Genomic DNA, 25,452 nt, shown 5'->3' on the forward strand with positions numbered 1-25,452 from the left:
CAAGCAAATTTTCATATATTATCCATAAGACCATAACTTACCTATAATTTATACCTATATTTACTAGCATGGTACCCTCGCAATGCAATGGTGGTTGTGACGACAACGGTGTGGTGGTGGGGTTGACTGTTGATGGTGAAGGCGGCCGCGAGTGGTGTAGATTATTGATGTAAAAGTAATTGATGTAAAAGGTTAATGCAGATATTTTGGATAAATAACTGATGTTGTAATTTAATCATTAATGATATTTTAGATAATTTCTCAACAACTTTTAAAGAGATGTAAATAGTATAAAAGTATAGATTAGGTTCATAGGGGAATTTGGATTAAAAAATAAAGGTATTTTGGGTATAAAAATATATTGAATTCCTTAAAATAAGAAAGGTCAATATACGTATATGCTTTATAAGGGGTTACAGATATCTATATCTATATCTATCTCTATACTTCTATATCTATATTTATATTTCTTTATAATGCAAACTGATTTAAGTAATTAAGCATTTTTTCAATATTCCCATATTACCCCTATACAAATACCCTTTCGATACACGTACCCTATTTTTCAATATTGATGTACCGTTTAGCCGCTGCAACGCGCGAGCACCAATCTAGATCTCATAACGAGGGTTTACAAACAAATGTCTAGCGCTAGTACTGATTCATTTTATATTCGTAGATTATTCTCAAGTATAAAAACGCATAGAAAGACAACAATTACTTGTAAAAACAATAACACTAGTTTTAAATTTAAAATTATGTGCTTATGTTTCATTGTTTTTGTTATTTACAACTCGGTCTTTATAAATGTAAATACTTTCCAAGTCCGTTGTTGGTAATGCGACCTAACATTTTAGGAATAGAGACTACAATTAGCACAATCAAATTTCAAACCCAATAGGCCAATAGCAATACGTGGACCGTGGTTACATTCAATAAGTTGGTCAATATATATCAAAGCGTTGAAGAAGTTCAAATTTCACACTTTACCATTTAAGAATACTGATCGTTACAAGAAACTTTTTGGCGTTTTGTATTGCCAATGCCCGAATGTAGGACATGTTCTCATATACGCATCAATCTAACATATAAATTAACATGTTTTGTAACAGGCGGCGTGATCCGTTCGTTCTTTTTTGTTGATCATGCATCGTTTCACATTATTTATTATATAACACGATACATTAATGCATATTTAATTTGATGGTGTACGGTGAAAAAATTAACTGTATCATCAACCTTTATGAAAAGATAACCAATTATGTAACAAAGGGACATAGATACCCCCTCTCTCTCCCTTGCCCCGATCTAAGTCTCCAATACTTCTTCAAGTCTCTCGAGTCATGTATAAAGTTACAAAACAAAATGGTTTAACAACCTTTTTTTTTGGAATGACAAAAATTAAAGAACGAACAATATTAGTTAAATATAAGCAACCTCTCATTTAACATCCATAAACAGATTATTAGTGTCACTTAATCGACTTATGTATACAAAAATTCAAAAAGGATAAAGCTTATATATAAACAACATCAATATCTACCATAGGTGTTACAATATTCTGTTAGTCATAAGTCATAACCGTATTTAAATGACGGGTTCAATATGTATATTTGATAAACTTAAAAAAAAAAAAAAAGGAACAATAAATTTAAATATATTTTAGAAAAAAAAAGTAGCTACTCGATTTATTTTTATTTGGTTCATTAGTTCTTACTTCTTACTTGTTAGTGTTACTTCTCTATGTTCCTAATGATATTCTCGTCCACGTACGCTTCGATGCTTTATCGTATTTTGACTATTTTCACAAAGTCCCATAGATAAGAATTAAAATTGAGGATGAAAATGAGCTTAAGATTTTTAGTCAAACTACAAACTTTAGTCAGGGATGAAGATCGGAAACATTAAGGCGAGAATTGGAAAGCTGGGATATGTTAAAAGTAGAAATTGAATGTTTAACTAGATAAAGGTAAGAAGGACGACATTGGGGTGAAAATGGGGAAATTAGAATTTGTTAAAAGTAAAACTTGAATTTTTTAAATTAATTTATTTATAGAAACTGAAGTGCCATCTTTTGAGCATGTCCACATATTGTTGATGTACTTTTATACTAATATATATTGTTAGAGTAGAATTCTATATATAGGTTGGGAAATCTATGAAACCTACAATTATATAGGGTGATAGGCTGTTTTATGTATCAACAGTAGACAAGTAAAACTTGCCTCTCTTTAATCATCAACAAACAATGTGGTGCACAACAACAGGTCTACCTCAATCACCTTTAAAAAAAATTCGATCATTCACGTTTTTTGGATTGGAGGAATTGTTGTACGGAATACAGAAGTTTTGGTTTAATGTATTTTTTTCTCTTATCACATGAGTTGTATTTAATAATCAAATAGTGAGTTTCTGATATATATTAGTTTGTATTGGGATGCTGGACGGGAATTGTATTGAATTTGTATTGGAAGAGAATTTGCTAATGTGATGCCGAGTTGAAGAGTCTATTAGTAAAGACGTTGAGAGTGCTCATCGTATCCCTCTTTCATCGTACCTCTCTTTGGTTAATAATTTTGTTTTGTCGTTTTTGATTGATGTGATCAAAACTTGTAATTCATAATATATTTACATTTGTTTCCACGTGAATTGTAAATATAAAAAAATATTCACATCTGAATATTTCAAGTTATATGTAATTTTACATGTTTTTAATAATTTTTTGTTTAAACATATTTTTTCTAATAAATATATTAAAAATACCCCGAATTAATATACAACATAATAAAAATACCCCGATCAATTGTTGAAGGGCCATATATGAAAACCAAAAAAAAAAACTACACTTTACCATTGGAAATCTTTGGTGAGTGGAATACAAGAGCACTACATCGACGGAACCTTTTTGCCGCCCCTCAAAATCTGCCACATAATTCACTCTTATCAGAATCCTCTGTTCTTGCTCTGTGAGTCAATTCATATACTTACAACATATATATATATAATATATATATATATAATATATTATATTAACAGTTTAAGCTTAATTTTATTCATTTTTACTTGGGTTTCATGTATAGTTGTTTCAAGTGAACCAAGGATATCAATTAGAACATTTAGGTATAACTAATGGGAAAAGGTAACAGTAAATGTTTTTTTGGAAATTGTAAACAAAGTTAAACATTAAAAATAGCATGTTTGACAATGTGGTATGTGTAAATTAGTTGTAATCCTAGGATAATATTAAACATACCCATGTTGTTAAAGTTGGTATTTTTATGACAGTTTGCCCTTCTAATGATCTTAACACGGGTAGACGGATGACGTTATCACCTTTCCAGGCTATTTGGGTAGAGTGAGTTTTTTACTCGCTTGGACGTGGTCTAACCGCGGTATCTCCATGACGGTTTCTAAACCATTTCCTAGCGAAAGTTAACCCCAAGATGTTTGCCTAGGGAGGTTTGAACCTACAACCTCGTGTCGTGAAATTAGGACGTATGATCACCAAGCTACCTTGGTTTATTGAATGTGCCAAATTGGACTTATGTTACCTTTTGGATGCCGGAAAATTTACGCACCCCAAGTGGTTAGCAATTTTCCCATTTAATATTCTCTAACTGTGCGAAATTTGATATATCCTTAACTTTTTTGGAGCAAAGGAATTTTATGACCCCACAAGTCACTAAAGTTAGCAGTTATCCTTGTTAATGTTCCTTTTATGTGCTAAGTTGGATTTATCTTACTTTTTTGGGAGCACGGATATTTTATACACCCCAGATTGTTAGCAATATTTGATTTTCATGTTTTGTAAATGTGCCAAGTTGGATGTATGTGATCTTTTTTGCCATTTGGGGGTGGGTAATTAATTACATGTCATATTTGAAAAATGAAAGTAAATCATTGGATTAAAATTGTATTTGATTTTGGAATTTTTTGGCATATGCTTCATATAGTGTTCAGTTAGTAAAGCTTGTTTTGTTCAAATTGTGGATAAAGTCACTTTAAATTATGATCAAGTTCATCTTTTTAGTTTTTAGGTTTTGTGTTATATTTGCATTAAAGCTTTCCTATAGTAATTGCATTTGTCGATGTTATGTAGTACTTATCATATTATTGTTGTTGTTTGTCAAGAAGGGCTGGGAACAGTTTGTATAATGCTTTTACCCTCAAATGTTTACATGAGGCGTGGAATACTAGGGGTTGCATGCTATGGCCGTAGGGAATTCTTGCACACTGATAGAGTAGCAGGGGGAAATAGATATATATCGCACTATCGCAATGCCTTTGATCTCACTGGGCTGAAGGTATTTCGTTGGCTTGAGAAGATACCGCAAAAAGGTATAGACGAAGACGACCCTTGCACACATTATGTTTTGAATGTTAGGTTTTTAAGTATTAGAATATAATTGATATCAAAGCATTAATCTCTCCCTTCTAGACTAAGGGGTGCTTGGATTATTGTTTTGAAAGTGATACTTATAGCCTTGCGACCAAGTCTGAGTTCTTAGATGAGTATCCCTTTTTATAGCTACATCTTTATATACCTAACAAAACACAAATGTCGTGGTCAGAGCTATGTTGGTTATATTTATTAGAATGTTAATATGTAACTTGAATGTTCTTATTATCTGGCAGTTGTAAAATAATGTTAAGTGAATCATGATGTATATGTTTGTCTGATATTCTGAGTAAACTAATACATAACTTTTAAAATTCCAATATTTCAGGCTTGCAATCTGCAAATATGTCTTCTCAAACAGTGATAACAGTAGACAGTAGTAGATTAACCAGTGAAAACTTCCAAGAGTGTCATTCACCATCTACATATGAAGCTGCCATGGAAGCGCTTTCATCTCTGATCACAGGCAAAAAACGTTCTGCCAGTGTAAATACTGATGCTAAATACACGAAGCTAGAGAGGATGTCAATGTATATTCAGGTAACTCGATTCTCAACAACAGAGGATGCAATTTCAACACATTTATGAATGCATCAATATAAGATTTGGTTTATCTCACATGTCCAACAAAATTTTCTGCTAAAAATGAGAAGTGTCAAATGGAGTTGATGTGTCAGATGAGATAAGTCACCCGAATTATGATTTTCTAAAAGGTTGTAATCACGGCAGCCCTAACCCAAAGTGTAATTTTAATGTTTATGACCCCCTATAGCATTTTATTAATAGATAATTATTAAGGCTAAGTGCATGGGAATGTATCCAGCTATAGGCCAAAGTCTATAGTGTTTATCTAACTTTAATCTGGTATATTGCGGGTATATAACTCTTAAAAATTGATAAATGATGTAGCGTAAACCGGCAGAGAAATTAGCCAGATAACCTTCTATGTATTTAAAGGGCTAAGTGCCTGAGAATGTATCGAACTATAGACATTGGCCTATAGTTGGATACATTCCCAGAAACTTGGTCAAATTTATAATACTTGCAATAAACTGGATTGCTGCTGGACACACGCTATATACATTGGCCTATAGTTGGATACATTCTTAGGCTCTTGGTCATTATTATAATAGTGTTCCATGATCATAAATAACACATCGTATGTATATAATTGTTACCTTTTTTAGACAATAATGCACTAGCTTGTCAATCCGACATGACTGCCCCCTACTATAACTTTCCCATTTATGCCTAAACCTGTCTTGTACTGTTTCCCAACCTGCCCATCTTGCCGCCTATACTCAACCTAGATGTTCACATTTTGTTTAACATGTATGCTTTTACCAAGGCAAGTATTAATACAAACTCACCATTTTATGTTTATTTTGCCAATCATTAGCTTACAAAGAGATTGAAACATATTTGGTTTCAGATATTAGGCATAGAGGAGCAAATTGCTGACCTTAACATTATCCATGTTGCTGGAACTAAAGGAAAGGTACTCTAACGTTTATATTTTTTGTATTTATATTCAATTCATGATGCTTCTTTTAGTTAGTTATTTATTTAATTGATCTACTTAATTGTTTTTTACTCAGAAGTTGATTATCCAATATGTTTTGGGTATATGTTTCCGTTTTTTCTGATAAAGTTCATATATCAGGGATCAACATGCACATTTTGCGAAGCAATTTTACGGGAGAGTGGTTTTAAAACTGGCCTATTTACTTCTCCCCATTTGATCGACGTGAAAGAAAGGTTCCGTCTGAATGGGTATGTATCTAGTTCTGCTACATTGTTTCATTTATTTTACAAACATGAAAATAGTTGAAACTGATTCAGGTCAAAATGGGTTATGCTATTATCTATCCTCTTACTCTTGAAAGTTTTGTTATTTTCTTGTATATATTATTTTAATCCATGATAAATCAAATGTTTTATCGTTGCTGCTGAGTAATGTGGTTATATCATACTAGTTTTAGTATAAATCAAAAGTAGAAAATGTGGCTATACTATGCCACTGATATGATGTATGCCAACATCTAAGTACTTGCTATGTAAAGGAGTTTAATATTTTTAGATAGAAAATATTTTCGGTATAGAGAAAGGATGTCTACTCCTTCATGAGGAATCTTGCATTTGTAGCAGAAAACATTGAAACCAGACATGTCTAAAGTTATACTCCGTATATGATTATACATTATATAGTTTGAATATTCCAAATTAAAAAGTGGCCTCTAATCCTTTATTACGCGAAGGAGGGATCAGGAGTTTCGTAGTTCTTACCTTTATGCAGTTCCATGTGTTCCATGGTCGTTTTCTATGCTAAATCGAGGATTGTAATTTTTCCATTCTAACATTATTCTTCTGAATATAATATATAGGTTGGAAATATCTGAAAGGCAATTTTTATTATATTTTTGGGGTTGTTGGAACCAGTTAAAGGTATTGTTCATGTTTTGAAAGCTTTGATTTTTATTCTCTCTCTATCTCTAGCATTTACGCATGTAAAGTTCTTATTATGGTGTCCACGCTATGTAAATTGGCAGGATAAAGTCACAGCAGACCTTCCAATGCCTCCACTTTTTCAGTTCCTTACCCTATTGGGTTTGAAGATATTTGTATCTGAAAAGGTAAAGTTCAACCTCTTCCTTATATTTGAACTTTTACTGCTGGGCTTGACGTTGTAATTACTATAGAGTATGAGAATACTTTTCATCAATAGCGTAATGTATTTATTATGAGACAGCTTACCGAGTGCATCATTGGTACAGGTCGATGTTGCTATTGTCGAAGTTGGTCTTGGAGGGAAAACTGATTCAACAAATGTGGTAATGTGCTTACTTGTTGGCCTAAAATCTAGTTGAATCTTAAGAAAAAGGATAATTAACTTATATTTCCGAAATGGTCCATCTGTTTTTATACGGTGCTACATAGTACTGGTTAAATTGAAGTATAAAGATGTGGTGTACAATAAAATTGTGGATCTTTACATTATTGTGTTATAAAATAAACCAATCTTGATCCTATAGTATGGATGTCGTTGAATATCTGCAGATTCAAGATCCTGTTGCGTGTGGCATCACTTCTCTTGGTTTTGATCACACAGAAATTCTAGGTCAGTTCTTTTTATACATTCCTGTCTCTATCAAGGTTTTTTTTTTTCTCTAATAATTCAAGCTGTTTTGTATCTTCTAATGGTGGTGATTGTCTAAATACTGATCTGTAGGAGATACTCTGGGAAAAATTGCTCTACATAAAGCTGGGATCTTTAAGGTACAAAGAAGTAGGTACATTCAAACTGCTCTAGATATCGTTTTCTTCGATCTTTTCATTTTTTGATTTTAATATCCGGAAAAGTGATTTGGCATCTCGTCCCCTTTGAAGCCTCATGTTCCTGCATTCACTGTACCTCAACTCCCTGAAGCAATGGATGTTCTTAAGCAGAGGGCACATGAATTGGAGGTACGCTTACATGAGATATTATTTCAATGTTAAGTAGTAATCGATCAACATATGTAAGACCATTAAACATGCTTGATTTTAAGCAGAATAGAAGCAGGAAACTGTAAAAGAAAAATAAGATTTCTCATATATAAACAACATATATATAGTCTACAATTCTATGTTGAATTGACATTTTTGAATTGATTGAAGGTTCCATTACAAGTAGCAGCCCCACTTACTTATAAAATGTTGAATGGGGTGAAACTAAGTCTATCTGGCGATCACCAGCTTGTGAATGCTGGCCTTGCAGTTTCTCTTTGCCAAAGCTGGCTCAATGCTAAGGGATGCTGGGAAAAGCTATTCCAAAAGGTGAGTTGACATGTGGTGCCCTTTACCTTTTCCCGGTGGCGGTAATTTCAACTTATTTGCTTATCAATAGGTGATTCGGGTTATATATGTATTTCTAATTCTAATGGGTTAATAAGATAAAATCTGAAATAGGCAAAAAGCATTTGGATCATATGGGTTGCACAAGTTGAAAGTTGCCTAAAGTGCATTATTTAGGTATTTTTTTTGTAGACAACAAGTTGTTATGCTTAATCAAGTTGACTTGTTTTGACCCGTGTTAACTGTTAAATGACACTCATTTTGACCCATTTCTGTCCCAATCAGCCCATTTTGCCATCTTTACTTATTGAAGCATTATATAAATATCAAAAATTCTTATCAAGTGCCAACTCAGGATATTACAGAAAATAGTCTACCAGAAGCATTTCTAAGGGGTCTTTCAACTGCATATCTTTCTGGAAGGGCTCAAATAGTTCATGATTCTTTGGGCTTAATTGATCAAAACGAAATCAATCAAAGACGTTGTGGGGAGTTGATCTTCTACTTGGATGGCGCTCATAGTCCTGAGAGCATGGATGCTTGTGCCAACTGGTTTTCTAGTGCTGCCCATGAAAAGGTTTATAGACCAGTGTCATCATTTTCCAAGACTGAAAACAGGGAAGTAGCTTGCAGCAATGGGTACATTCAACGACCAAATGGACAAGAGGAATCTAAGATAATAACCAAAAGGGTAATTTTCTGCTGTCACATTATATGACAAAATATAGTTACTTAATTTTATTTTCATTTACCCATATCTTGATCTTAATTCCGGTTATGTTAATTCTATAATCATTTCAAATTTTGAGCAACATGATGTCATGTGTAGAGGTGGCGGCGGTTCCAACTCATTTTTTTAATGGCTCATTTTTTGTAATGTTTCTTCTTTATCTAGTTGAATGAATCAATTAATAGATTTTGCATGTAAGTTCACAAGTGTATTTTCAGTGCATAAAACCTCCCAAAAAGTTCTAATAAAAAAAAACCCATCTTTTAAAGTAAATTTGGCATAATAATTGTTATTGAAATGAGTAAAACCTTCCTTTAAAGTAAATTTGGCATAATAATTGTTATTGAAATAAAATGCTGTAAATCATATCTGACACAAAAAAAGAACAGAGTTTTGGACAAAAGATAGTTTCAGGTCACCCTGACCCATAGTCCCATACGACAATACACGTTTCATCTGATATACTACTTGCCCATACCACCCAATTTTCCACTTAGTCTCATGTCTTGAATGTTGTAGTTGTATGACAGCTGCTTATGTAATGACAATGTTATCTTTTAGATTCTGTTATTTAATTGCATGGAGATAAGAGATCCTGAGATTATACTTCCAAGACTGGTGGATATATGTGCTTCATCAGGTATATCTTTCTCAAGGTGCACAGTAATATATAAGCAATTGCGACTGTTTTATATGTTTGTATTAGCGTATTTACTGAACACATCATTTTCTTAAATGATATTAACATGATCAGGTTCTAATTTCTCGAAAGCGATTTTCGTACCAAGTATCTCAACTTACAGCAAGGTTACTTCTGGTACTTCAGACATCCCTATAAACATCCAGTCAAAGGATCTCGCATGGCAGTTCAACCTCCAGAGGGTGTGGGAAAGAATTATTCATGGCAAAGGTTTTTTTTTTGTAATACAATTGCAAATAAAGTCTCAAATTACCCTTCTGGAATGTTTAGCGTTTCATTTGTCTTTTAACATACTCATGCAGACATCAGGCTAAACAAGAATATGAAGATAGAAAATTTGCCACCCACTGAATTCCTGTATGATGATATATCTCGCTGCAATCCTGCAAATGAAAACTATAGTTGCAGTGCAGTGTTCCCGTCATTACCTTTGGCTGTTTCTTGGTTGAGAAATTCTGCTCGGGAGAATTCTTCTCTAAGGCTTCAGGTAATATACCAAAGATAAATTTATATACAATACAAGGGTATCCACTCTCCACCCAGTTTAGGGGCTAGATTGACTAAGGTGGCAACATGGGCCAGGTTGGGTAATGCGTCAAAGCAGGAAATTCTGTGTTGACCTGAAATACTTTTGGTCCAAAGCTTTCAAAGTGTTCAATAGACAGTTGGTTTGTCAAATATGATTATGAATAATTATATCATGTCAGTCATAGTTTGGGACACCATGATCTTGGAGGTTAAGTGCATCAAAAAATACATTTTTGGCCGACTTTTGACCCGTTTAACCTGTTTATTCTAAGCTAGTTATTATAACGTAATATTTGCAATTTGACTTGACATAATTGAATCATACCCGTATTGAATCGTATCTAGGTCGCTTTGATAGAGGCTCATATACAGTTTATATGATGCTATAATTTTCATGACACCATAACATTTTCTTAATTCAAAATGAAGGGATGTTGTGTAGTTTTGCATGAATTTATCCCCACTTTCAACTATAAATCACAAAAAATCGTGTCATGGGAATTTATTCGGGTCTAGGAAGCATTTATCATTTTGCATAAACACACAAAGCGAAGGACTAAAAAGGCGAAACTCGTTATACAGGTTCTCGTAACTGGATCGTTACATCTTGTTGGTGATGTCTTAAAGCTACTGAGAAGGTAAGATCTAGCTGGTTGGAAACAAGCAATGATGCTAGGTCATATATTAGGAAGCTTGTGTTGCATCTTAGGTCGATGAGTATCTCCAAGCATAGCATGTATAAAGCTTTTACAGCCCAACACACTCATACAAACCACACTTCCAAAAATGGTCTTACAATTATAGCTAATCGCCATACCAACTTCTTGTTTCTTTGTTTAGCCCTGGTTTACTCTTTTTTGTTGTGGTGTTCAATATGTGAAAATCTTTGTTTCCCTTTTGCATTTTGGAAGGGAAATCACAGACCCATGAAACCTGTAGATAAGAGTAGTATGTGCATAGCATTTGTATTGTGGTAAAATGGGAACACTTGTAATAAAATTACAGCATTCGCAGATCATGAGATGAACACACCATGTATGCGTGTTGTGTGTGCTGAGCAGTGTAAAAACTTGTCTATGATGCTTTGGCAGAAAATATATGTTTTTGCCTATATGTTTATAACTTGTCTATGATGGTTTGGCAGAAAACATTTGCTTTTGCCTATATGTTCATTCTCTAAACATATTTACAGCGTGATTGCAATTTTAGCAGTTGTTTGTAAATGCCATATTAAGCTTCCACATGTGGAAAAACCAACACTATACTAAAAAATTCAAAAATACTTCTTAATATTTTTCCAAAGAAAAACAATGAAATTCATAATTATCTTAATTATTTTTTACCTTTTCTAATCATTTTGAATTAGGATTTAGGAATGAGCGTGAGACTAGTACAATACCGGAACGGGAAGGGATATTAACATCAAATCCCGACTAGTCCGATTAAAACAAAAAACTAACAAACATAAAAAAAGGGGATAATATAGATACTACAATATTATGGCATAACTAAAAAAAATATATCCAAAATTAAAGATGAAGTGATCTGCATTATGGAATGGAATTAAAGGTGAACAAAAATCGATTTCTACCCGACCCGAACCGGTTTGCGGTCAAACTTTGACCGGTTATTGACCGGGTTTGACTCAGTTTTATTCACCAAAAAACCGAAGCAGACCCGATCTCAACCCGGCTTCTAACCGACAATTAAAACCGAAAATCCAAACCGGTTAATAATCGTCAGGCCGGGTCAAACCCGGTTGTTGATCAGTTTCGGTTTTGGGTTCGTTTTCGGGTTCGGTTTCCAAGCCGGTTTTTTTTTACACCTCTAAATGGAATTATGAAAGCGTACCATAACACATGAAAGCATACCTTCTGGGAACGAAGTGTACATGCAAATATAAAGGCTGTATTTATTATCTTAGCGAGCCATGTCATGATTTTGAACCCGAGAGTGATGTACTTTCGTTTTGTGGCGGTCCTGGCAGAAACTAATAGCTCCAAGGTTATGTAGCAAGGATGGCTAAAAGTATTATTTTATTTTTATCATATTGTATAAACTCAATTATTTAACAGTTGCGTCCTTTGTTCATTTCTAATCTCTATATGTTGTAGATATTTTAAAAATATAAGTTTTCACCGTTGCATCCGAATCCGCCTTTAGAACGGGAGGTCGAATTTTAGATCCCTATAGAACTAGGTTGTCATATTTTTGGTGCAGGCCTTGATATGTACCCAAGATTGGGTAAGGAAGTCATCCAAGATGGTGGTTGATGATGAATATGTTGATTTACAAAAAGATGAAGATGTTTGAGTTAATGTAAATTAAAATCAAATTTGATTTTACTCCAGGTTTATGTATCTTTTTATTAATTAGTGTTTAAGTTTGTATAGATGCAAGGAGAACTACACATGAGCATAAAGGGAAATCAAATCTATTGAAAACTGTGTTTAAGTGATGTTTCATGTATGCATATTGCATGTATGTCATGTTAAATTCTCTGAAATTTTGTTTCAATGCTAATAATGTCTTGGAATTTTTGTGGCAATGGTATCATGTGTACTATTAGCATTATAGTTGCAAATTGATGCACATATTTCTATAAAGATACATTCTGCTCATAAATATACATCATCTTGTAACATATATTTTGCTTATTACATTTTCGAGGCTGTCCAAGAGTAGGTTTAAGGCGAAAAATTCAAAGCAGGATTGTAGCCCAGTAATAGGAGCCCAACAAGCAGTTTACTAAAAAACAGGCTTGTGGCCCAGCAATAGAAGTGGGTTTAAGGCGAAAAATTCAAAGTAGGCTTGTAGACCAACAATAGGAGCCCAACGAGGACTCTGCTAAATCAGCTAAAAACAACAAAAATTCGGTCCTTATCGGGTTGGACCGAAACCGGACCATATAACGCAGGACTGGACCGAACTCCACCAAGTGCTAAACTGGCTGGCCCTCGGGTTTGGCATTTGGTTATTTTTAGATTTCTGTCTTTATCGAAAATTGCCAGTTTAGATCTAGTGCTATGAATCATATAGTAAACATATATGTACTTAGTGAACATATTTTATTATAAGACAAAAATCTTTTAAATCTCATATTAGAGAAGCACAAAATCGGGTTTCGCTCGACCTGACCCGAACTGAGTTTGGTCAATGGACTAGAAATCAGAACCCGAACTAGTTTGAAAGCAGTTTTTTTTTATTGGCTTTTGGTCAAAACTGGACCCTTTTTTTTTGTTTTTTTACCCAAAACCGACCCCAACCTACTTCTCTACCAATTTTCATGTGCATGGCTATCCGATCACACTTAACAAGATAACATATCGGATTGCCAATGGGTTAAAACCCCAACGACATTCCGAAGTCCTTCAATGATGCTTGGATCTTGGGAGACCAGGATTCGAGTCTGAGCAGACGAGGTTTTACCTTCAATTTAACGTCGTGCCTTTTGTAGTGGTTAAACTGTTGGATTTTCCCTCCCCTGTGGTCATTGACTTCGTAAATCGGTCGCTAGTGATTGTCTGCCCGTATGGATGTAATTGCTAGTCGTCCCATGATACGAACATTAAAAAAAAAACTATCGGATTCAGATCATCTTAAATAAAAAATTAAAATTAAAATAAATAAAAAATAAACTCAAAATGTAAAACCGAAGTTTCCAACTACTTAAAAATGACGGCAAACACCAAGTCACCAAATGACAAAAAACCGTCCTCTTTTTTCAGTCACTATTTACTGTATTTCACACACTTAAAAACACACATTAAAAAACACACACAAACACACCATCTTCATCATCAATGGCGGGTCTTTATTCCCATCTAAAACCCACTTCAAATCCATCTTCATCTTCTTCACAATTTTCACATTTTTTCTCTTCAAAAATACTACTTTTACTCACCATTCTTCCTCTATCTTTAGCAATCTTTGCTTTTGTTCTTCAATGGCGTGGCGAAATCGATGACCCAACAACCCGATGGAGCCCCAAAGATCGACTTGAGTTTCCGGGTATGGATACTTCATCATCATCGACCCGAGATCATGGGACCCACTCGAATTGTGCGGATCTTTTGGGTCAAAGCAAGTCAATTTCTTTTCCTTATTTTAGAGATTGGAATTTTGATTTCAAATCAAATCTTAAACCAAAGGTATCATTTTTCCCCCTTTTTTAAAATCTTTATAAATATTTGTGACAAAATTTATGATTTTTTTTATTGATCATATGTTTTCTAAGTTTATTTAATAATTATTGATTAAATTTTGTTGTGGGTATTTTAAATATGGAATCTTTTTATGAATGTAGTGTATGCTTTTTAGTTTTGAGATTAAAGGAATTTGGTTATGACATTAGATATTGGATTAGGAGTTATTCTTTTTTTATATTTTAAAATTACAATTTTATAGGTATGGGATTCTTGAAGTTAGTGCCTTGAAATGGCTAGAATGCCCGGGAGTTTACGTGAACGATACCATATATTTTACATAGTGTAAAAATTTGTAAAAAGTTTCGATTTTTATAAAATGAACCAGGTTTAAGTACTTTTAGCATTTGGTAACAATTAGTCCTGGGTCCGCCATTGTATGGATGCCACCTGTTATAACTTGCAAATCGTTGATGTTTTGTTTGTTTTGATGATGTGGCACGAAATATGCGTGTCATGCCAGCAAAAATATCGTTTAGCGTTTAAAGAGGTAACCAGATACATATGATAATATCTATGAATTGAAAACTTAATAGTTGATACACATGATAGGATTTTGGATTTTTGATAAAGATAATCACAGTGTGACAAGTTGGATAATTTTTGGGGCACTTAACCTTATAATGTGGGATGGAATTCACAAAACGTTAATAATATGTGGGAATCAATTGTAACAGGATTCACAATTGAATGGTTTATTAATTGAAATGTGGGATTTAATTATGTAATCAGTATAGCAGAATTAGCGTTTTAGTGGTTATAGACAAAGTAATTACATGCAAAAATAATAGGACTGAAGTTGTTGAAACAGAAAATGATCTTGTTTGAATTATAGGGAATATATGATTTAGAAGTGCGGATTTGAGTCATGGATTACTGTGGCATGTTTTCTGGTGGAAACAGTGGTGTTTTACTTGTTAATTTTTAAGAATAAGTTTTAATAGTAAATCGAGACTGAAAATAATCTTGATAAGTTCTTTCTATAATGAGGTCTTCACCAAAAAGTTGAATTGGTACTACTATTCTTGTTGTGAACATGCGTTCTTAATGAACTTTATTTAGCAATTATGTAAAGAAAGTGATAGACAGTTTTTTTAAGCTCGATTGACCCCTACCCATTTTAGGATACCTATTGATGGTCTAATGCAACCCCTACCCCACTCCAATCATTATTTAGCATTAGTTGCAGTAGATCGGGCCCTGAAACTGTTTAAGGACCTGTGACTATATATGTTATGGCATGTGTTGTTTCTCTGATAGTTTTATGTCATATAGTGTAGGGGTACATATGGGGCCGGTTTGACTAGTTTATGTAATAAATAGTCCTGGTGATATCGCTTGAACTTTAAGGACGTGTGTCAAACAATTTGTGATTTCCTCAATGTATAGTAAGTTCTTTACAACATGTTAAGTTACTTTTTATTAATAATATATGGATCCTTACTTCCTTAGTTTGTTAAGTAGTTTATTAAATCTTATTTGGCTATATTCTGTATTATTTATATATTTTTCTAGAAATTTGGACTATAAAATTGCGTTGTGGGTTCACCCCTCTATATCTAAACCTGTCCTTCATAGTTTTACCCGTTTCTTAACCTGTCCATGTCTACTATAGGCTATTGGTGTATCTAATATTTCCAGTTGGTTTGGCTACTCTAATGTGGGATTCTCTTATAATTGATAACTGTACTAATGGCCGTCTGCTAAATTTCAATCGCAGATATGCATTACTGCAAGCACTTCTGCTGGTTTAGAGCAAATATTGCCGTGGCTTTTTTATCATAAAGTTATTGGTGTTTCTACTTTCTTCCTTTTTGTGGAAGGAAAAGCCGCTACCCCAGGTGTAACTAAAGTCTTGGAGTCTATCTCTGTGAGTACACGTCTTGTATTTTGCTTTTACAAAGCTGATGTTTCATAGTGTATGAGTTTCTTTATTAATAATTCACACCAATTTGATTGCAGGAAGTGAAGGTGATTTATAGGACAAGAGAACTTGAAGAACAACAAGCCAGGAGGTTAGCTCTGTTTGCGCATTTAAATTTATATGCCAATGCCAGATGAAATACACTAGAGCTGTCACGATTGGCAGGTCCGATGGGTTTCATAATGCGTCAAAATTGGTTGGGTTAAGCGGAAAACCAAATTTTGTCCATTATTAGAGCGTTCTTTACAATAATTGCTTCAATACATTTGATTAGTAAATATTTTTGAATACACTTTATATTACCGTCCACCCATTGAACACTTACAATAATTGCTCAACACATTTGATTAGTAAATTTTTTTTAATACACTTTATATTACTGTCCACCCATTTAACACTTCTGTCAGGTTTTATTTTTCAGTTGATTTTTTTTATATGACTATTTTGAGATATATACTCCGTAATCAGTTTCACTGCTTCTCGAGATCCAATACAACCCAAATTGATCATTCATAAGAAAATTGGTCAAAAGTGTCATCTACAGAATGCATCGTCCCATTGGGTTTTGATAGTTAATAGTTAATCTAGTAAACTAGTGATGAAAGTTTTTGCATTTGCCTAAGTGATCTTGTTGACTTTTCATGTTACAACACAACTCATGTGATATTAATATGAATATATGATCCGTCTTTTGGGGACTAAGGGTTATCTTCACAGGTGTTCTTGAAAGTTTTTTTTTTTTTTTTGGGATATAGCTTTTTACTTCTTATTATAAAGTTGTTTTGGCTTTGGATATGAATATTTTAAGATATTTCTGAGATTTGATATATTGATCTTCAGTCGAATATGGAATGAGACATGGCTGTCAAGTTTCTTCTACAAACCGTGCAACTACGAACTGTTTGTAAAGCAATCCCTCAATATGGAAATGGCTATTGTCATGGCAAGGGTATGATTATATCATTCCAGTAATTCTATATGAATACAACAAGATGAAGTTGATAATTTTGTTTATTTGCTTGTAGGAAGCTAACATGGACTGGATTCTTCATTTAGACACTGATGAGTTGATTCATCCAGCAGGAACACGTGAATATTCTCTTCGAAAGCTTTTGTCTGATGTCCCGGAAGATGTTGATATGGTTGTGTTTCCAAATTATGTAAGTTATTCTATTGTTTGTATGAGCTGTGTCTGGATTAATAGTTTTCTTTTCTTGACTTATATTGGTACTCCCTAGAGCTTTCAATATAGGTGGGTTGAGTGCAATCATTATCAGGTCACAACTTTTACTTTTTTAATATGTTTGGGCTATTGGGTTGGTCTGCAAGTTATTTCTTATTTTATTTTATTTTTTTTGTAAAGTTTGATTTATTTGGGGAAATACCTAATGTGTTGAGAATATCATATAACCCAAATCTCCCAATGGAGGATTAATGGGGAATTTCCACACCTCAAGTACTCAATTATAAAAACTCTGGTTGAGTGATGTTCTTTTCAATTCATAATCTTCTGATTTTTGCAGGAAAGCAGTGTTGAACGAGATGACATAAAGGATCCTTTCAATGAGGTAAGAATATGGTAGTTTCGTGCATACTTTTTTTTTTTTCCTATTATGAACAAATTAAAGGCACAAACTTAAATGAATACTTGAGCTACAGGACAATCTTGAAACACTGAATCAAATCCAAAATGTAGTTCAACTTGATGCATTATTACAAAAGTATTATTTTTTACAGTATACATGATGTTTATAGAGCAATAGACTGTCCATTACTCGCAAGTCATGATATAAAAAGTTAGAAACCTTGAAGTAGTAGTAAGGTGATATTTCTTAGTTAAATGAAACTATGAAAGTAATAGTTTGCTGTGTTTCTGCAGGTTTCAATGTTCAAAAAGAACTACGATCACCTTTTGAAGGACACGTACTTTGGCAATTACAAAGATTCAACTCGAGGGAATCCTAATTACTTTTTGACATACGGAAATGGGAAGTCTGCTGCTCGTGTCCAACATCATTTACGTCCTAATGGTGCACACAGATGGCATAACTATATGAAGACTCCCAAGTAAGACCACTTTTAATCACATCATGTACTATTGTATTTCTTTCACCTAAGTTAGAGGTGGAAATTTAACCGATTTATATGAAGATCGATCGAGACGGGATATATATTATTCATAAGTTGTCAAATGGGCAGTGAGTCTAAAGTTAGTCATATTCAGTGTGTTAATTATAATCGACAGAAAGTGCTGACTGGTCGACCTGTGTGACCTTGTTTGACTTGTTAACCAACCCGACTTGATTGAGAGGACCAATGAAAGGAATCACGATTATAGGAAGTTTTTCATGGTCATTGGGTTTAGGAAGCTACACTATCCATAATCTGCTAGGAAACACATTATTTGTTTGGGTGCAAAGCTTAGCATTGTATCTTTTGAAACTCTTATGTTTGTATTCAGTGAAATCAAATTGGACGAGGCTGCTGTTCTGCATTATACCTACACCAAATTTTCAGATTTGACATCTAGGCGTGACCGATGTGGCTGCAAGCCTACAAAAGAAGATGTCAAACGATGTTTTATGTTAGAGTTCGACAGAACTGTGAGTGTTCTAATTAGATGGTTATAGTTTAATGCTTGAGTTTTACTTGCCTGTATTAGAAGTCCGTACCCCCCTTATAAAATTGCAAATTTTGACTTTGACTATATGCCAAATAAATATATTATCTTTTATAAAAGATAAGTAAAGAAGCTATGAAACAAAGTTACTATCAGTTATTCTAATGACGGTAATGATCAAATAAGCAAAAGACATTGTTAGACACCACATATTTCCCTTATGAAAGAATGTGATTACTTTTTTCTCATCAAGTTACTTAGTGCAAATGAAATCCTCTGTATATTTCCATCACTTTCCAGTTACCTTAATCAGTACTGATAGTTGGGCTGTATGTTCTTGAAATTTTAAATTTTGTTACTCGTACGTCTAGTGATATCTACTAATCGCGTGGCAGGCTTTTATAATCGCATCAACTGCAACAGAGGAAGAGATGCTAAGCTGGTAAGTGCATACTAGGTCTGTTGAAGTGAAAATAATTGGAAAGTACATACTTGATACTTTTTTTTTTCTTTCTATATAGCTATAGTCTAGAGTTCCCACAATGTTTAATTTGGTACTGTTTTACATAATAGTGATTTATTTTAAAAGCTGATGTTGAGTAGGAAACAATTGTGTATGTCGGCTCTCAATTTTTTTCAAAGAGGCATTTCATTGATTAGAACCCATTGCATTCTGCTTTTGTCTAACCAGTCAATTGAAATGAATAAAATATATAACTTGAAATATGGGTTTAATGGGTCAAAATGGTGGACAGTCGCTTAAAATATGTTTTTAATGCATAAATTCCCCTAAATCATTATCAGTAAGTGTTAGATTATCATTGATATAGTTTAGTTTCTGTGATCATATTTAAAAGTTTACCACACTACTCATTAATGTCGAAAAGTTTGACATATCCTTTTTGTTTGGTTATAACCAGTCATGCCGGTGCAAAATATTTTGCGTGGCTACAAGTATACAACCAGTCATACCCGGGCCATTTTGCACTTTCATAGAGTAGTAACATCTGATGTTCTTGACGCCCTTGCCGTTTTACAGGTATCGTGAACATGTTGTGTGGACTGATAAAACTCTAAATTTGAAATTATTGAGGAAAGGAATATTGACTCGCATATATGCCCCTATGGTGAGTAACGACTTCTTTATGTTTTTTTCTCTCCTTTATATGTATTTTGCTTGTATTGTTTATGATTCTTTTCAAATTTTCTATTTCAACAGGTGATTATGCAAGGATTAAGAGAATCTGGCACATTCAGTTCTGTAATTGCGTCTGCCCAGAGAACTTCATTAGGGGCCGAGCTGTTGTCATCTGTTAAGAATAGTAATATTTCCTCTAAAGCCATTGGAGGGTCAGATAAGATCCTTTCAAAGAAGAATGACGAGTCAAAAGAATCTGAATTGATTGGTAGGAAGGTTCTAGAAGTATCGGAGATAGTTTTATCCGCAGTTCCTCCACTCTCACCTCCAAGTCCTACCATTGACGATATATGAATGAATGGTAGGGTGGGGTTTTCTCTTGTGTGAATGTTCCCGATCTTTGACCAAGCGTGATGTATAGTTTAGGCATAGGTTAGACCTAGAGCTAGAGTAGGCATCTTATTTTACGGCTGTCATGCTGTTCATTTCTTATTGTTTTCTGATGTATACAAATTATGATCTCGTCGTGTCTGCTGTGATTCATGGCCGAAACCTGCTATCTTTTTTGATGAGTATATGTGATCTATTTAACTTTCTTTGCTTTTCTGGAAATATTTACACCTCCACAGCATAGATGAGTATATAATTGCTTGATTTAAAAGGCAAATACAACATGGAATGACAATGTGCTATCTCCCATCGATAGTACATGTTAATTATCCACAAAACATGTCCCATATGACTCTCAAATGAGCTTTGATGCCACAAATATGAAAACATTAAATTGTGATGGTGCAGTTTAAAAAATTTGCTGAGCTAAATAAAGCATTCTTATTTGAGAATTTGTAAAGATAAACATGAACCTCAACATGTATCGTTCTTGAGATAAAACTAAATTTTCATTTGATCAGAAATATATATATATATATATATAGCAATAGCAATTTCATAAACATCTAGAGTGCAAACCCATTACAATTCATGGAATCTAATATAATGGTCGGAACTCAATGCCCTGCAAAACAAGTTTTTCAACCTTTACAGACGGATGCATATCTATAGAAATACGCGAGTCATAATCAGGCCTTACACTAATGATACCAGTCGTTTCATCGAATGACTTATAATCCACGATAAACTTCCCTAAGCTCACCTCCCACCAACTATCTTTTCTTTGTCTTGGAAATTCCATATTACTGAGTTTGTTCAATGGGTTGGAATATTCAATCAAACGATATGGTTTAATTAGTGGGCTTCGAGGTGTTATCAAAAACATCTTTTTAGTTGTTTTAGACTCAAACGAGCAGAATGGTCTCCTTTCAGAAACTGGTATACCCAAATACATAACTTCCTTGTTCAGCTGGCGACATTTAACAGTCACATCCCATGGTTGTTCGAAACACGGATCTTTTTGCATCTTGTACACAAGGTAACACGCATATGTAGTTTTTGTTGACAAAAGAGGATATATGAGCGTAAACTCGATCTCTATGAGAAGTGTGTGTTCTATAAAAAAAACTTTTCCAAATCTGCATTTGGGAAAACAATGTCTGTTTCATTATAATCTGACATACATACACAAATAGGATTACTAAAAGAGATAGCGAGATATATATAGTAACTAGATAGCGAGATATAAAATATGTCTTCATAATAAGCATGATGTACTTGATGCATGCAAGTAAATTAAACTAGTTTTTAAGAAGATATAAATGGATGCAGATAAGATGATTACAGAGAGACAACAGACCTGGATTCATTTGGAGATGCAGGTGCGGACTGAATCCACAACGAGCCTTTTGCATAAACTGAATCTAGTGAAAGCATAAAACATTTCTTCCCATTCGATTTGGTTATCCAAAACCACTGCAATCAAAAAACTTCATTTATATTATAGAGAAAAACCAATCATGAATGATTAATACCTATATTATAACTTTTGGCACAGATGTAACTATGATCGATTGGTAATAAAATGCGATACCTTGAATTTATTTTATTGATGATCATGTTCTAAGAAATATTAGCTAAAATTCAAACCAAATATGATGGTAACGCACTAACCATGTCAGTGTCCTTAAAACGCTGCCTATATGTGCCATCATATGTTGTTTCAACCTTGATACGCAGGCCTTTAGAGAGAATGGAATATGCTTCCTCTTTGGTAGGGAAGATCACATCCTTTTGAGGCATTAACATCATTTCTTTGCTTGAATAATATATGAATTGCTTATAATCACTTGGCAAATAATTCTCCCACTCGGTTTCCACATCTGGTTCCTTGATTTCTTTATCATCAACCTGTAATATATATGGACAATAGAGGCCAAATGTTATATAACTCTTCCACAATTAATTTGAAGTTAGTGATTTTTTGGGGGACAATGGATTACTTGTTCCCCTTGTCCCTCATATATATAAAGGCCTATTCAGTTGGAGATAATCAATATGTTACAACGTATACCTTCTGTATTGGCACAAACTTGACACCTTCAACAATGACTGAGGTTCGTACTTGGTTCATAAAATTAAATCCTTCTAACTTAACTTTAAAACCAACATTTCTTTTAGGATTGATGATTTGGAAGAGTTCAATCATCATCCATCCACTCTGATCCAACTCTCCAAGATATGATATACATAACTTTGTTTTACCATTTAGTTTGTAATTTAAATTCCCGACAACAGAGGAACCTCCGGGAAAGAGATATACGGGTTTCCATACAAGGTAAGCTGCATACGTTATATTGGGTGATAAAAACCGAGTTGTTATCTTGACTTGCATATTAAGCTCTGTTGGATCCAAGATCTTTGCTACCGTTGGAAATCTGAACACATATTAAAAAGAGATTAGATGATATCAGTTCTTTCAAAAATAAGTGTACTAACATCTTCCTGTACAACCCAAATTATACGGATATTACTAACAAGAGTTTTACAAGAATGTTACGGAAGATAAGAGAGACAAACCGAGATTGAGGAGCAGTAGTCTCTGTACAGTTTTTTCCATTCAAGTGCATGAACTTTTTTGCTGATACTAGTTCTTGATTCTTCCCATCATCATCCATAGAAAACCACTATAAAATTAACCATCTATTACTAACCATGTTAAAAAAGGACATATATGGTGTAATAAACAAGATTTGAAAGTTAATTACATGCAGTGAATACCAGAGTAGTTCATTACACAACATAAACATTTGCGTATAATTCACTACAATCCGAGACCCTCAATCCTATTAAAAGTTACATCTATGGTGCAACCGTATACAAACATATTTTAGAGATTAAAATTATATTTACCACGTTGCCTTCTTTGACAAGGATCCCCTTTGAGAGATGTTTGTAGAGTTCCATTCTGCTAGAATACACTAGAGGAGAATCTGACATCCTATTTATCTCTTCATACCAAGAGAAATCTAATTTATCAAAAACCTGTGAAGTTTTCGTAGCAAAAGATTATGTTTCTAAAGATAAGGAAGAAAGAATCAATGCTGTTGAAACAACTACGTATTTGAACTTACTTGCAAGTCCAGTGCTTCCACAAGTTTCTCTACCACAATTTCCATGGAGGGTCGTTTTTCACGATCATTATTCAAGCACTGATATGCAATCTTGGAAACCGCTTTCAAAGAATCCGAGTCCATTTGGTTCTTCAAACAAGGATCAACAATCTTATATAATTTTCCTTCTTCATAGTAGCGTTTGGCGAGTTGAGCTAGAAATCTTTGTTCATTATTTACATTTTTGAAGCCCAACCTCCCACATAAGACTTCAAACAATACCACGCCAAATGAATAAACATCTGACTCTTTAGTCAACACTCCCGTATGTATATATGCCGGATCACAATAACCTTGTGTGCCACACGCATTAGTAATTAGATATGTATCATTTTCATTGGCACAACCTAATTTGGAAAGCCCAAGATCCGCAATCATAGCTTTCCAATTGTCATCTAAGATAATATTTGCACTCTTTACATCCCTATGGATAACTCTCTCTCTTTCTGCAACATAGTTGTGTAGGTAGTTCAAACCACGTGCTCCATCAATGCATATATTTATCCGTTGCTTCCATGTTAACGAACATGTTTTTCCATCCACATGATGGTACTTGTCAAGGCTTCCGCGCTCTGCATACTCATAAACCAGAATTTTTTCATGGCCCTCATGACAAAAACCAACAAGGGAGACAAGGTTTGGATGTTTATAGCGAGAAAGCAATTGAATTTCCGTCAAGAATTCTTTAAAGCCTTGACCAGAAAGGTTGGTATCTAGTCGCTTTACCGCGACAGATGTAAGTTTACCCGAAAGTGAGAGCTCTCCTTTGTAAACTTTGCCATACCCGCCCTTTCCGATAAGTGTTGTGAAATTATTGGTTCCTAATTCGATATCTTTGAAGGGTATACTAAGGTGCTCTGAATCTTTGATGAATGCCATTGTTTTTGTGTAGGAAGAGTCAGAGATGAAGAAGTTTCAAAAACTCTGTATTCAAAGAAGAAAGCCCCTTGCTTCATTTTTGACACTAATTATTATAATATTATTATATTAAGTAATTAAATTTCATTCAAAAATACATATATACAATAGACTATATCTTTCAGAATTTCTATAGCAAAGTCTAGTCAAGCTTGATGGCTATCGATTATACACACACGTGTATATATATATATATATAGAGTTACTTTGTATATATGTATATACTTAGTCGTTGTATCATGACTAAAAAGTAACCCTGAAACTGTTAAGCATAATGAATTGAGCTTTTGTAAAGATGTGAAGTTTAACTTATTTCATATAAATTTTTATTAACTAGCAGTAGCCAGTAAGTACTCCAAAAACATATGAAATATATGAAAGCTAAAATAAGATTTCATATGATTAACAAGTTTTCTCTTTCAAAAGTCAAATTTTAATTGGTCAAAATATATGTGAAAGCTAATAGTAGATTTCCATATACTTAGACCACTAAAAGTCTAAAAATCAAAACTCTATAATAATAGCCACATAATAACACCAAACCCAGAAACCCAATGTAGTAAAAACACATAATTTTGATACTTTTTTTTCTTTTTCTTTCACAACTTGTAAAGTTACCTGAAAGGTTGAAATAAATGTGAAAAGCAAAATAAGGCATGAGTAGTTCTTTTTCTTGAACGCCCCACGAATTTGAAGCCCATTACTCCATCCGACAAGTGATGTGATTCCAGAGCTGGCATTTGATCAAGCACCTTGTGTGCATCTTGATAGTGGTGATTGGCGTATAGAGATTGACGCCCAGTTGTTTCTAATTAGTGAGATTGAGTGTAATTTGATCATCAAAATTAGGCCCTTTATAATTTGTTATCGTGTGTTATGTTGTTTTCTCAACT

The 25,452-nt window shown here is 33.8% G+C and overlaps 3 protein-coding genes across 4 annotated transcripts; 2 read left to right on the forward strand and 1 right to left on the reverse strand.

Moving 5' to 3' along the window:
- The first annotated feature begins 2,839 nt into the window (after positions 1-2,839).
- LOC122607686 (folylpolyglutamate synthase) lies at positions 2,840-11,302 on the forward strand. 2 transcript variants are annotated; one of them, XM_043780707.1, is made up of 17 exons: positions 2,840-2,966; positions 4,135-4,338; positions 4,728-4,939; positions 5,832-5,897; positions 6,063-6,172; positions 6,784-6,844; positions 6,949-7,032; positions 7,174-7,230; positions 7,457-7,517; positions 7,629-7,675; positions 7,787-7,864; positions 8,057-8,215; positions 8,589-8,924; positions 9,525-9,603; positions 9,718-9,873; positions 9,966-10,150; positions 10,774-11,302. In XM_043780707.1, exons 2-17 carry the CDS (start codon positions 4,155-4,157, stop codon positions 10,831-10,833), a joined length of 1,935 nt encoding a protein of 644 aa, XP_043636642.1. In that variant the 5' UTR covers positions 2,840-2,966; positions 4,135-4,154; the 3' UTR covers positions 10,834-11,302. The 2 variants fall into 2 exon arrangements, with proteins under 2 accessions (XP_043636642.1, XP_043636641.1); XM_043780706.1 differs by lacking the exon at positions 2,840-2,966 and adding an exon at positions 3,417-3,586.
- A 2,637-nt stretch (positions 11,303-13,939) lies between these two features.
- LOC122608071 (glycosyltransferase-like At2g41451) lies at positions 13,940-20,690 on the forward strand. Its single transcript, XM_043781158.1, has 11 exons — positions 13,940-14,342; positions 16,117-16,266; positions 16,359-16,411; positions 17,161-17,269; positions 17,346-17,480; positions 17,844-17,888; positions 18,200-18,387; positions 18,782-18,923; positions 19,336-19,382; positions 19,980-20,067; positions 20,160-20,690. The coding sequence occupies exons 1-11, from the start codon at positions 13,995-13,997 to the stop codon at positions 20,430-20,432; spliced, it is 1,578 nt and encodes a 525-aa protein (XP_043637093.1). The 5' UTR covers positions 13,940-13,994; the 3' UTR covers positions 20,433-20,690.
- Positions 20,691-21,017: 327 nt separating this feature from the next.
- LOC122608070 lies at positions 21,018-24,550 on the reverse strand. Its single transcript, XM_043781157.1, has 7 exons — positions 23,603-24,550; positions 23,382-23,513; positions 23,049-23,155; positions 22,543-22,906; positions 22,143-22,379; positions 21,829-21,944; positions 21,018-21,607 (listed from the first exon to the last, which is right to left on the reverse strand). The coding sequence occupies exons 1-7, from the start codon at positions 24,518-24,520 to the stop codon at positions 21,067-21,069; spliced, it is 2,415 nt and encodes an 804-aa protein (XP_043637092.1). The 5' UTR covers positions 24,521-24,550; the 3' UTR covers positions 21,018-21,066.
- Positions 24,551-25,452: the final 902 nt, after the last annotated feature.

Source organism: Erigeron canadensis, chromosome 7 (assembly GCF_010389155.1).
Source record: "Erigeron canadensis isolate Cc75 chromosome 7, C_canadensis_v1, whole genome shotgun sequence".
In the NCBI taxonomy this organism is placed as follows: Eukaryota; Viridiplantae; Streptophyta; class Magnoliopsida; order Asterales; family Asteraceae; genus Erigeron; species Erigeron canadensis.